The sequence below is a fragment of the Marmota monax genome, unplaced genomic scaffold (genome assembly GCF_021218885.2).
Source record: "Marmota monax isolate L192 unplaced genomic scaffold, Marmota_monax_Labrador192_F-V1.1 WCK01_AAM20220418_F8-fsc00030, whole genome shotgun sequence".
Taxonomy (NCBI): Eukaryota; Metazoa; Chordata; class Mammalia; order Rodentia; family Sciuridae; genus Marmota; species Marmota monax.
Window position 1 is genome coordinate 635,907 of NW_026691988.1, and position 15,206 is coordinate 651,112.

General features: G+C 33.7%; 1 protein-coding gene across 13 annotated transcripts in view; it reads right to left on the minus strand.

Moving 5' to 3' along the window:
* The window catches only part of Ptprk (protein tyrosine phosphatase receptor type K), a 560,796-nt gene that overhangs the window by 224,359 nt on the left and 321,231 nt on the right, over positions 1-15,206 (minus strand). For all 13 annotated transcript variants that reach the window (XM_058581031.1, XM_058581026.1, XM_058581030.1 and 10 more), the window contains one exon: positions 14,003-14,296. In XM_058581031.1, the coding sequence (XP_058437014.1) occupies positions 14,003-14,296 (294 nt within the window). The remainder of the gene's footprint in view (positions 1-14,002; positions 14,297-15,206) is intronic.

Consider the following 15,206-nt stretch of genomic DNA (forward strand, 5'->3'; position numbering starts at 1 on the left):
ACAAGGCAGACCCTAAGAACTGCCTACAGGACTGCTTCTGAGTAATGGGGATGAGCTAGACCCATCTACATTGTGGCAGTTCACAATAATGACTGGGAAGATATCTACATCACTGTCTTTATATCTAAATTTAATTTATATCAATCCATATCTATAAACCTAACTATAACTATTGCTATACATATACTCAGCACAGGTTAATGTACCAAGAAAGAATAAAAAAAAAAAAGACTAAAGAGGCAAGTAATTCTTTATAATCGTATTTTCAGGCTTAAAAAACCATTGATTTAGTCTTCAGTTTCTAAAGACAATGTTTCTTAAATCAAATCACTTTATTTAAAACATAAACAGATCTTACCTGGCTTGTAAATTTACCTGAGAAGTGACCTCTTCTTAGGAGCCAGTTTGGGAGTTCACATTTAGATTTCATGGGTCACTTTTTTAAAATTTATTTTTTATTCTAAGTTTTACATATGACAGCAGATTGCATTACAACTCATATTACACATAGAAAGCACAATTTTTCATATCTCTGGTTGTACACAAAGTATGTTCACACCATTTGTGTCTTCATACATGTACTTTCGGTAATGATGTCCATCTCCTGAATAATGGGATACTTTTTAAAGTAGCAATTTTGTTACCTTTCATTTCTTCTTTATGAGAGTTTCAGATGTTTTTACTAAGAAGGAAAACTTAAAAATCCAACTAGCCCCAAGCCCTGCATGAATGCATAGGGCATTTTATGAGTAAAAACTCCCAAGTAGAAAATCTTCAAGACAAAAAGTCAGAAGGTTCATATTTCACACCAAACCATGGATTATAAATGACTTTAATAAAACTCATGTTGTAGACACTCTACAATCACTTCTTTTAGAAATAGAGTCCCAGTAACAAAGTAAAATAGTACTGCAAAATCATTTAAATTTTTGTATGGGTATGTGTGGACACACATGCAAATACACAATGGAGAAAATAATAAACAAGCAAATACATATTTCCATGGAAATTTTCCTTCAGTTTCAACGTAAGACATATCTTGAGGGTACTGATGTGGTTTATCTATACAGGAACAAATAAATAGAAGGAATCTGAACTCAGGGAAGGAGTGAAGGCAGGTTGGGGCAGGGAAAAGAGAAAGAAATGCAAAGAAAAAGTAACATCTCAAGTAAAATTTTACTTTGCTCAATACAATTAATCAAAGTCATTTCAGCCAGAATGTTACAACCTATTTACACCAGAACTTGGTTTGAGTGACAAAGAATTTTCCAGCCAGAAGTGATGCAGTATTTGTCAAAAAGATTGAATTGCACTTTCATATTAGTACAAAAAAATGATACTGCATGATTATTGCCACAAGCATGAGGTTGTTTAGGGGATAATGTGAGCACCTTAACAGTAGGTAGTAATGGAAAATGTCTAACTCTCTCTCTTTCCTTTCAAGGAAGGCTCTTGTAATATGCCTTGTTATACTGCCAAACCATTTCTCACTCCTAAATCCTTAAATACCACCTGTCCAAGACAAGAATATATTTTTAAATGAAGACATATGCAATAACCCATGCTAAAAATCACAATATAACAAATGCTTGGCTAGTTCTGTAAAAATTAAATATTATGTACAGTTTATAATATAGGAACAGCTCTGTTTCATTGTTCTTCTGTAGGCAGACACATGTTTATTTCTCTATTATTCATAGGCTTCAATGATTTTTATAAAGACTATAATTATACCCTCTTGATTTTTAGAAGAATATTTCTTATTCTGAATTAATTTCTTCATTAGAACAATTTTTGATCTGAAAATGGAGAAAAATACTATCGGTCCATTTTTAACAATATTCATAGATGTATACATGCTTCTGTCAAAAACATAGTTTCACGAGTTTAGCAGAGTTCCAGATTTTTTTAATCTCATAGCAAGTTTCATAACAGCAGTCATATAATTCATTATCTTAAAAGATTATAGAAGGATTGATAAACCAAATTCAATGTATCACTATACTTGGGATAGTAAGTATTTCCCAAAGACTTTGTGGTAAAAGCTTGATCCTGAGTGTGGCACCAAGTGGTGAAACCTTTAAGAGACTGTGGAATGAATCAGACATTCACATATGAACGTAGTGTTAACTCTACATCTTATACAACCACAAAAATGGGACATATTATACATCCAGGCATGTATAATATGTCAAAATACAATCTAATGTTGTATAACTCTCAGGAAAAACAACAACCACAACAAAAAGAGTCAATTCCTATTGAGAAGTCTTTAAGTCATTTGGGGCATGCCCTCAAAGAATACTGTAGGACCTCAGTCTCTTCATCTTCCTCTTTTTCAATTCCTGGCCAATAATCATGTCCATTCAATCACGGACTGAAACCTCTAAAAAGGAGTTAAAATTAACTACTTTTCTTAAGTTGATTATCTCATGTATTTGTTACAGTAACAAAAAGCTCACTAATACAAATATATTTTGAGAATCTTTTCTAAAACTATATACAACTAAATCAGTAATTTGACTATAGTTTTAGAAAAGGCTTATTGGTTGTTTGCAAAAATTGTAAATGTTGTAACTGAGAGGAAAAAAAAGGTCAGCTAACAAAGTGAAAATCAAATTACTTATTCAATATAATTACCATTATATTAAGACTAGGAGTGTTCAAGAAATGAATCACTAGAAATTCTCCCCACTTTTTCTTTTTAATAATAGGCAACTATAGAGTCATTTCCTTAAGATGATATTTTACTGCTGTTCTTAGAATAAAATAATTTTGTCTTGCTGACCTACTTTTTATTTTATAAGAATTTCACTAAAAACTGACTGAGAAGAAAATACTTATTTCTGCTCTTCACCGAAATTGAAATAGGTATTTCATTTCCCCTATTTTAGTGGAAATTTTTGGAAAGTCTAAATATTTAGGAAAGTCTTAATATTTAGGTTTGTCCTAGAGGCCTCTGATTTATGGCTTTAAAGAATCAGATTAATTATTATATTTTTTAATCAAAGCACTCCAGTGTAGACTTTGATACAAAATTGAAAAAAAAAATGTTATGATTGAATGTTCTAGTGAGGTATCAATGCAACATTGTGTGTCCTGTACCAGTATTCCAAAGAATGAAAATCACACACCAGTGCTACTCTTAATCCTTGGTTCATATGCTCAAGCCCCTCCTAAAGGGCATAAGTGGGGTAAAAGGACCCCTTGTATCTTTCAGAAGAAGGACAATGAGAGGTAAAAGAGCAATACTAGAAAGAAGATAGAGATAGACCCAACCACATTAGCTTATTTGCACGTATGCTGAGTACTGATTATGAAAACCAGCACTGAACCATATGTTGATTTTGTTCTTAGCACAATGCTCCAAGCTGCCCATTTGAGGTTTGGGGGAACTCATAAAATATACCTATGTATGTCATTAATTGGTTGGGCATGGTGGCACACACCTATAATCCCAGCAACTCTGGAGGCTGAGGGAGGAGGATCGCAAGTTCAAAGCCAGCCCCAGCAATTTAGCAATCCGCTAAGCAACTTAGTGAGACCCTGTCTTTAAATAAAATATAAAAAGGGCTGGGGTGTGACTCAGTGATTAAGCAGCCACTCCCTGCTACCAATGTTGGGGGGGGGGAGTAAACATGCTTAACAATTTTTAAACACAAAATCACAGCTATATATTTTTAAGTTATGGTTATATCATTAAAATTTTCTGCCTTAATAGTTCATGCAATAAAATAATAATGTGTACAGTATAGTTTCTCCTGGAAAAAAAAGAGTATAATTTCTGATAGTGTCACTGAAAGAAATTTACTTTAATATCCAATTCAGGGGAAAAAAATAGCACACCCATGACTCACACCAGAAATGAAATGCTGAAGGCACTCAAATCTGTATGCCCTACTCTCTGCCCTCTCTATTGAACCATAGACCCAGGGCTATAATTGCCTACACAGGATCTCATTTCTCAATATAAACACAGAAATCTTCCTTCTAAGACTTTCCCCCACTGTTTTACTTTCAAGTTAAAACCAATCGCTAAACCTTAATTTCCAAAGCCAGAATTCCCTTCCAATGTGTCACTAAATTGTACTGATAGTACCTCTCAAATCTCTTTCAACCCTGCCTCCTCATTGGAATTCTTATCTCCACTGCCTCAGTTCAGGCACTGATCAATTTTTGCTTAGACTGAAGTAGCAGACTTCTAATCTCCCTGAAATCTCCTTTCAGTCCTTTTCCTACACTAGCACTGGAGAAAGATTTCTAAAAAAAACAAATCATTCTAAACAATGTAATAAAAAAATTCAAGTAACTCATTCCTTAAAAAGATCACTTCCTTGAATAAAATATTTTCATTTATTAAGAAACTAAGATGCCAATAGATTAATATGAAGATGGATAGGTGTATAAAAATGGAATATCACATATACAACAAAAGGTACATTATAGTGGGGAATATATGAGTGTTCACTACATAATTCCTTCAGATTTTCTGCATGTTTATGAGCTTTAAATTATTAGGAAAATATTTTAATATAATGGCTTATAATGCAATATGGGCTGATATTAATAAGGATGTTGTCTGTGGCATACAAAATGCTGAGTAAGTACTTTGAATTATATCTAATAGAATGTAAAAAAAAAATGTATGATACATAAATGATGGTTTTGGTTCTTCCAGAAAAGGGGATAGTGGGGTAGAAAATCCCAAATTTATAGCTCTTGTCACTTCTCATAGTGTAATATGTCACTATAGTTTAAAGATTCTGAAGTCAGAACTGGAAAGAAAAATGAGCTTAATGGCATCCACAGACAGTAAAATAGACATGCATATGATATTAAAGTCATCAGAAAATTTTGAGTATGTATACCTTTGCTTAAAATATAAATATATTTGTTAAGCTTACATAATTTTTATATAATTTAACAACCAGTAAATTCTAGAAAATTTAACAGTTGATGTTTAGTTTTAGGACAACACTGGTTTGAATGCAAATGTCAAATTGGTCAGGTTCAATTTTTAACCTAAAGAGGTCAAGTCATTTCCCATTAGTAAATATTGGAGTCAGATTTTGAAACTAGAGTTTACTGGCTCCCAAATCTTAACTCAAAACAGCTAACTCTCCTGATCTCCTACTTCTTAAAATCCCACTCATACTTCAGGGCTTCACTGTGCAACCATAGACCACATTGATTATAGCGATCATTGGTTGAATTATTTACCTATATATCTATCTTTGAACCTATAGAGGTAACTCAGCACAGAAATGCACTCAGGGAGCCCTGATTTGTATTTAGGAGCTTGCACTAATGCCAGACACACACATGTGAGGTACTAAGGTCATGGTGCCCTGTACTGTGAGTGTCTAGAAGTCAGAGTCTCCATCCCAGAATACCTAGCAATCTCAATAGTGCCTGACACACAGGTGATTTGTGAAAGAAAACAAGAAAAGGCAATGTAAAGGATATTCTTCACTTTCTTATCAAGCAACTATTTGATAATGATCAAGTCACTTCACTATTGTGTCCAAGTGCCCGAAGTGGCAATTAATAGGGGAGCTGGACTTGATTAATTATACAATATATTCTCCTACTAAAATTGTTTGACTACATACATAGAGTTGCTTAGAAACTAAGTGAACAGTACATGTCAAGAACTTTTTAATCATGAAGAAAGAAAGATACATGTGTGGTCCTCACTGAAGCATGTACAATGGCCAGTTATTTCAAACTGTCAGTGACAGAACAATAGCGAAATCAATTCAAGCACTTACATCCAGTAGAATATTAAGCAGGCATTAAGGATGAGTGAATGTCCTGTAAAAACATTTGAGGTAGCCTGGCATGGTGGCACATGACTGTAATCCCAGCATCTGTGGAGGCTGAAGCAGGAAGATTACAAGTTCAAGGCCAGCCTCAGACTTAGTGAGGCCCTAAGCAATTTATTGACACCCTGTCTCAATAGAAGTTAGGGATGTGGCTCAGTGGAAAAGTGTCTCTGGATTCAATTCCAGCACCAAAACAAACCAGCCAACCATGAGGGGTGAGCTAAGAAAATGGCAAACCAAATAAACAGAAGGTAAAATTGCATATATCTTACACTTACAACTAACAGAATCACCACAGTAAAATAAAATAAAATAATAATAATAGTGCCTTCACAAAAATGATGACAGTTATATAAATGTTATAGTATCATGAGTGGTTTTTAAAAATACTATTTATAAAATTTGTTAAATTGTTGTATTCCAAATAATTTACAAAACAACCTGGGTTTATGGATTCCATGAAGTCTTTATAGAATCTGAGAATTCCAGCAAGGACTCTCCAAGTATAGGGGTAGTCAGTGCACCCCTGTGACATTTTGACATTTTGTCTATCTAAGCAGAGTAGAGTTGATTCTTTTAGTTATCAGACACCTACACAGTGCTCATAAATAAAGTACAAAATTCACTATAAGAGAGATATAGAACATATACGAAAGGAGACATGCTTAAATATTGCCCAGGAATATAATTATTAAGATGGTATAAAATTGCCAAAATAAATGACATACATTTGCCCTTCTTTTGGGAATCTAGTTCATGTTCATGAGTAACATTAGTATAAAAATATGACCTTTAGTATATTGAGTGCAATATAACAAGAAAGAACATAGTATCTGTTTAAAGTAATTTAATAGGTAAATATAAAACACATTTCGATTGCTTAATATTCTTTTGTTATGGAGAGATAATACATGGGGTGGAAAATAATGACATAGTCAAAAAAAAGATGGATTATTTAAACTCAACTTTCTGAGATGATTTAGCTGAGGCAATTAAAATGGACATCACTCAATGATTTCTAGGCCACATCATATGTAGTGACAGCTGAATTTGCACAGGTTTTGCCTAGGGTGACATGAAAGGCACGAATTCCTACCATTTGAAGTGCATTTTTTACTGAGTTCATGAAGTACAATATAACATGTACGATTCCAGATTGGAATATGCTCATTATCTCTTTCTTTTTCATATGCTTTTTTTTTCTTTTGCAGTTTACATAAAGATTGTTGGAGAGGAAAAAAAAAAAGATGGAGGAGTCATGCCTACGGCAATTATTAGCTATAAAAATGCCCTATCTTGTAGTAAGACAGCAAAGGCTTGAAAGTGCATTCTTATGTTGATGCTCCCATGTTCACACTTAGGTTAAGAGTCAAATTAAAAGATGAAAATAATGAGATACATGCATATAATGCCATTTCTTTTCCATCAAGAAATTGCACCAAGTGACCAACACTCACCCCAAATGCTAATTATAATAAATAGTTTGGGACTGAATATGAGTTCAGTCTCCATGATCATTTAGCTGTCCTCCTCCCTGCCAAGCCTGCTCAAAAGCCACCCCCCACTCTCCCCACCCCCTGCCAATCCTGGTTTAGTTTTCTTTCTTATTCCAAAACAAAGATGTCTATCGCAATTCAAAAAAAGGAAGTAAATACAGTGGCAATGGAAAGCAGAGGTAGTTTCTTCCCTGCTTATAAAAGAAGAAAATAAGGAACAAGTCTATATACCATTGTGACCAGTGTGGCACCATTAAAGGAGAGGCAGAAGCTCACAGGCTGGGGGCTCTTGGACATGTTTTCATGTCAGGATCCATAGCTTTCTTATTCTATTTAGATCCTTTTTACACTTCTATGTTGTTATCATTCAAGACATGGTTAATACAGCATTTTACTTTTAAAAACATTTCCATTTCCTGATATTAAATAAAATTCTTAGGACTTGAGGGGAAATTCAGGACATAGCATGAGATGGATGCTGTTATTCAAATCATTTCCACCTGTCAGCTTGATTGCAGTATGCAAAATTCAATAAAAACAATGAAGCCAATGAAAAGAGTACTTAATTATACCATTAACAGACTCAACATGTGGTAAAGTAGTAAGGATAAATAAATATAGTGTCATTTTCACTGGTTACCAAATGCTTTTCTCAACAAATGTATGTCAGATGAGAGAAATTTAAACTGAAAACAACCCAACTCTAGTTAGTAAAGGTAATTACATTTTTACTTAATATATCACCTATACTGAGATGTGCCAGGAACTGAGATGCATGATTAACTCTATGTCCTGCTCCTGAGTTAAAAATGAAAAAAGATAGTAGGCAACATGATTTCATAGCCTCTTAACTTTCTTATGCTGGGAGCCTCTAGATTTATAGAGCCTTAGCAGAATGTACACATGTCAATTACAGTATAATTCAGGCTCACTTTATTCTCACATTTTTAAAATATATTTATTGAAAGAAAAATTTTGATTAGTAGGAAGTATTATATTTTCCCAGAATTTACAGAATTCCTATTTCTCATCTGAAATGAAAGATGCAGTAAAGTGATTATTAGCAATATCTATCTATATTTGTGTTTTCATTTTCTCTGTCTCCAGTTCTTCCTTAGCCCTAACCTATCTTTCACATAGGTGGGATGAACTCTCTAAAAGCAAACCTGGTAACATGAGTCACTTTCCTAAAAACAACTGAATAACAGATCAATCATAGGAGACCAAGCTGCAGGCTTCCTGCCATCCTCAATTCAACCACAAGCCCAGAGTGAGCCCAAGATCCACAGAATCCACCTATTTTCAGAGCCCCCAAATTATCAGCAATGTTTAAAACTAGAGTAAACATGCTGTTCTCTCTGTTTTGAATTCTATTCACATCTCCTTGCCTTTTATTTTGTTTATGTCTGTCTCTGGTGACCAGTAGGCCTTATGGTCAAGGAATTGCCTGTGTAACACTGGAGACCTGGCACTTAACCCATTACTACTAACAAAGAAAGAGGCCAAGAAAAGGGTTTCTGAATAAACAAATGTTTTTTTTTTTTTTAAAAAAAACCTAGATATTTTCTACACAATCTGAAAAATAAAATCAGGTTATTACTTACTAAACAAGGAAAGAAACCTAAATTACGATTTTACTCTTAGATTTTTAAGAATGTTAAAGAACTGTATTCTGTTACTTATGGATTTTTATTTCCAGTTGTCCTGCCTTCAATAATAGTAGTATTGCTTTTTAAAATTATTGCTCAAAAGCAATAAAGAAAGCATATAAGGCTCTGTGGTAAATCATTTGCCTAGCCTGAGTGAGGCCCTGGGTTCAATTCCCAGCACCGAAAAACAAAACCAAAATTGTACACGCATATGATTATATATAAGTTAATACATTTCAAAGCGTTGATATAATCCTTCAATATAAATCAAGTTGTAAGTCATCCTTATCCTATAAACTAATTCTTACAAAAGCTGTTCATTTTGTTTTAAACTCTAGGCAGAATTTCAATGGATAACTAGTTTTTATGATTGATGACTACCATGTTGCTAATGAAGCTGTAGTCAAAAGGCCAAAATTCAGTCACACAGTTTATAGATTTGGAGAATCTAAATATTATTCTGGGTTTTTTTTACCCTCCATTTTGGAGTTAGGACAGAAAAAAAATGCAGTTTTAGTAAATGTTTACATTTAAAAGAAGACACTTTCCTTTTCACTGCTTCATAGACCTACATGTTTCAACTAAAATCTGCCGAGAGCATTGAACTTCAATATAAGAGTAGAGAGTAGTTTTCCCAACTGCGTAAATATATTACATTCTGGACACTCTGAACTATTGACCTTCCCTATGAGGGAGATGCTGCTAAAATGTCAGTTAATCATAAAGCAGTTCCACAATAGGCTACCCAGAAGCAGAAGGCAATTTAAAAGAGCAATTTTAACGTGCAATTGCCAAAGTATGCAATGCAGACAATTCCTGATGATGGCATATTTTATTTCTCTTTAATAAGAGAAAGAGAAACTGTATTTTCTTAGCTTCTATACCAGATGGTGTACCCAGAGGAAACAAACACAGTAAAAAAGCAAGCATACTTTCTCTGATTGTTCAATGGAGTTTTTGAATTACTTCCCATTTAAGACAACTTCACATTTGTGCCATTTTTTAAGATGTATAAAAAGCCTGAAGAAGCATTATGTGAACAACAACATGGGTCAAGCTGTAAACTAACAGCAAAATAATAATACCCCTCAGGTTCATAGAGAAGTCTGAGGCAGGCGTAGGTGGCCTGAGCCACCAGAGGCTGTAATTACCACCTCTCCTAACTTGAGAGACCCTGAAGCAAGTAATTGCACTTACCAAATGATGATTTTCATGTACTTTAGAAAGTAAACAAAAAATAGCTTTGGTAACCAGGCAGGAAATTATCAGAGAAGGACAAAAACACTTTTTTATACTTCTTTAAAAAACTGTTTCAAGTATTTAAGCACAGCATATATTTGATTGTTAAGCACCAATCCACTGTGCTCTCAATAAATAGGAAGATGCAAACATTAAACTATGCTTTCTTTGGGAACTAGGTTGACTTGCAGAAGCTATTTTTTAAAAGGTATATGTCTTCTGGATTTTACCTGCTGTCCTTTTAATTTTTTATTCCATACTATTACGAGGGATTAAAATTACCTGTGTTGGGGTAAGAAGGAAAATAATTAAGGCTTTTAAAGTACTGATAATGGGTTTGAGGCCAGGCTGCCCTGTAGTTTTCCTAACTGTGTAAAGGTATTACAATATAATGAACAAGTATCAACTATGTTGTTTTTCTCCCCAAGTCCTAAATTTAACAAATACAAAAGTAAGACAATAATATATCTAGCTGATAGATTGGTGTGGACATAAAACATCATGATAGATTCATTTCACGTGAATTCCAAAGTCAAATTAATCCACATGTAGCTATAAAAAAGTTTACATTTTCTTTAGAAAATTTAACATTTTATCCATTATACGCATAAGTAAAATCTTTAAACTGATTTGCTAGAAAAAATATCTATTGATGAATTTCTTCCAAGCAATAAGTCATTTACTGTTTCCTAAAATAAAATATTAATGAATTATGTGCATTAAAATGGTATTGTGACAATGATAAGTAAACTAAGTTATTCTTTGGTACTTAGAAATGACAAATATCATTCCTCTGTGATACAGTAAAAAAATGATAGAAGAATTTCTGCAAGTAGCCATCACTCTCTGTAACTCACAAAGAATCCATGTGAAAATGATTTCACATATATAGCAAAGTATTTATACTTATCTTTAAGGTTTCCTGATGATCTAACATGCATGCTATTAACGCGCATGGCTTCAAAATGATCAACATTTATTCAACTAGATGATATTAATACTAAAACTCAACAATTACAAGGTGAATACACCCAGGTCTAAGTAAAACCAGATGAATTGTACATCTAGTACTCCGTGCCCCTTATAGAAACAGTGGTAACTAGGGCATGAACAATTTAATAGAATTAGATGGCAATTTCCTCCAAAGATTATGTTTGGGATCTCAAAAGGATCATTTCCCCTGATTATGAAGAAATATCCAACTTCTGAAATCGTTATCAAATATCAGCTAACATCATAGTTAGCGTAAGTTGCGTTCTATTTTGTTGATATGGAATCCTAGGCTGAGGACAATAGTGTCACTATGAAGTCTAAGTTACGTTAAATTGAAGGGAAATGGATCTTAAAGAGTGGAAACAGATGGACATCATACTTTAATACCGACTTTATATTTGTTACACAATGTTTGTCAAGTATATTCAACTTCTGGTTTTCAAAAATTGTTTAAAAATCATTACCGCATATGCTTCCATGAGCTTTATCTCCTATTCTAATTTTAGAGCAAGATTAGTAGACTTTCCTAATGAATTTTGTAACCATGGCTTCTCTCAAATCTACAATGCACTTGAAAATCTAGTCTGTAGCACTTACCGCCTCCCCCCACCCCTGCAATATCCTGTATCAGGCACACCTTGTGAAGACATTAATTAACAATAATAAACACATGTGACAAAGATTCATCACATGTAAAAGATGGTCTTAAAAATAAAATTTCTATAGTTGGAAATAAAATGACAAGTGATTGAGCCTAATACCACTTAATTCTATAAAGAGTACACAGACAAAACTTTCCCCAAAGAATCAGATAAAAAGACCGATATGGTTCCAAAGTGTCAAGGCACTTTCTAAGTAGGGAAGTGGCTATGGCATGGAAGATATTTTTACTTTATTCCCTCCCACACAGATGAGGCTATTCTCAGAATAAAGTACCTCAAATCAATTTGCAGTCATTTTTTTTTTTTTACTTATTACAGTTCAATGCACACTCTGAACATAAGCATTCAACAGAGATAAATCAACGTTCATTAACATAGTGCTGTCATTCACCTAATAGAGAACAGCGAACTTTAAAACACAGCTGATTTACCTGCAATCTCTGCAGCTCTCATACCAAAGGCCAATTTCCAATAATTCCTAGCTTAAACAAAAACTATACTATACTAACATACACTGCTCATTTTTAAAGACATTTTGTTCAAAATAAAGGACAAGAAAGCAGATGATTAACAAGCATGGGTAAAAGAAGTGAAGAGGAAGACCACGGAACAGTCAATTATCATTGGTTGGTATAATTTGTATATCCATTATGAAGACTAAGTGCAGTAAAAAGGCAATTTTATTAGAAAACACATAGATGATACCCTCAGTAAACCAGACTCTTGTTCCCCATTTCATTGTCAGCACATTAAATTTGGAATAGTGAAGTACTTTTCAGTTTCCATACTGTTTCCTCTTTTAATGACTTCTGTGACTAGGTGGTGGGGTTTCACTTGACTCTCCCTGAAAAAGTATATCTAGTACATATAAGAGTAATTTGTAACATGAAGGATGTACCTCTATAGACTATGTAAAAGCCAATTATCAGATTTAAGCTGAGTCATGGAGACCGCCCAGCCTCTTCTGGGTAAAGCTGCTTTGAAAACACCAGAGGCAATTGTGGGTTCAATCACAAATTAGGGGTCTCTTTAGTCTCTAAATCTCAGACTAATGGTTGTCTAGGTATTTTCAATTAATAAACATCTTTAAATAGTTTCAACGAATATATAAAAATGTAGCTAAATTTAAAAACATATATAAATATTTTATGGATATAGCTTTATTGTAGATTAATATTCTTGGTGAGTAGTTCTATAATATTATAGATGTTCAAGAAATAAAAGACATTATATAAACATTTTCATAGATTCTCAGTTTAGGAATTCAATTTTTATGAACTCATAAGATATTAAGGATACATACATTCATGTGCTAACTCTATATTTCAACATAATGCATGATGGATGTAAAATGCCTCTTTAAACTAAACTACAAATTAAACCATTTTTAACAATAAAATATGTAGGGCATGAAAAATGCACTCAAATCACTTAGATTATTAAAATTTTTAGTGGCTTTTAATAGCTAAAAATTCTTCCCACTATAAAAACAGTGTAATAAGGTGTTAGGATATATGATTACATATTATTTTATTTCACTTATTATTCTTTATGTTTTTTTTTTCACATACTATTATTTTCACCAGTCTGTCTCAAGCATGGGGAGAATAATAACAAACATAAAAGGAAACCTTTCTGTTTTTGAGAGATGAGGGTCAGACTGCTGAACTAATTCTCAGCAATAGGATATTGTCAATAGAACAGTTATTTTTCAAAGCATTATCCATACTATATGATATGGCCTCTATGCTGAATATAATATTATTGAGGAAGACCATGTCTACGTGATAAAAAGGGTATAAGCATTTGCTTGAACTAGAAAGGTCTTCCTCTCTCACTAATACTTTCATCCACAGCTATCAGAAATGATTGGTCTACATACACAGAAGGTTCACCAAAATGATCAAGCAAGACTCTAGATTCAAAACAAAATTAGGATTAATAATAAGGAAGCACATACATTGCTTTTATGTCAGCCAAATATGACATAGTCAAGGTAGGTAATTACCTAGTTCACTGGACTTCTTAGAATAGTGTGATATTATATGTCAAGTAATTAAATCATTAAATATTGTATTTGTGTTAGATATCTCATGCTAGATTCCTTCACAGGTAGAATACCCACTATTCAGTCTTACCTGCACATTTGGTTCTGGTGATTAATGGAGGTCCTGGAAGTCCTGTTCCACCTTCCCCAGGTCTTGTAAGTAGTACTCGGATCTCATATTCAGTATCTGGATCCAAATGCCACAATTTATAAGTTGGAGCATTGACTGCATGAGTTTCTGTCCAGGATCCTGATGTCATTCGATATTCCACTTCTTTCAGGATAATGGGACCATCTCCAATGATTGAATTGGCATTCAGTTGAATCAACAAATATGTAGGCCCAACGCCAAGTAGCTGGGGAGGAGCAATGGGTCTTGGTGGTTCTAGGAGAGAAGAGTGTGCTCTGATTAGATAACAATCTGAAACATTAAAATACAGAGACATATTAATGCCTCTTGAAACCCAAAGCCCTATTGAGCGATTTATTTCTTAGTATATGGCAAATATTTAAAAGAAGACCAGAACTGAAGTTGTCTGGCAACTACACTTTTAAAGAGCAAATACTTCGGTGAAGCCTTATGACCATATTGCACAATTTTTTTTTTTCATCAAAAGCATGTCTTTCCAGGAGATAAAATTTGTAAAGACATAATAAACAAGAGACATAAAGAAAATATTTAGACATGAAAAACTCTCATTAGCTAACAGCAGACCTGATTTTTACTGTTTTATTTCATTTATGAAATATGGCAAAGGGATATTTTATTGTTGTTGTTGTTGTTTTGTTTTCTACTTCTTCAGAGCTCCTATATATGAGATCAGAAGGTAAGCAATGAGGCTGAATATGAAAGTGGATGTCAGGTGCTTAACTGTTCCCATACACCCACATCCCAGAGTGAGAAACTGAAATTTACACCTAGGCAAAAATCACAAATGATTCCGAATCACTGGCCTTTGGGAATAGCATGTGATAAGGCAATGTATCACATATTAAATTCAAATGTCAAAGGTACACTGTAATTTAATTTTGGCTTGCTTATCATTCTTTGCTTCAAAGAAACTTGGAGAAATATCACTTCAATGTCTGAACTGATGGAAATGATGAATGATGTATTGGACCACATTTTACCCCTTTAACAACAAGGCAGGTGAAGTGAAAGACTGACCTTGGAAGGACTCCACAGCCCCAGCCCTGTCTGTAGGGTCTGTCCACAGAGAACTTTAGGTCATGAAGTCATAATTAGGACACGTGATCAGGTGGGCTTTTCTCTGAACTTTTAGAACAATATTTCT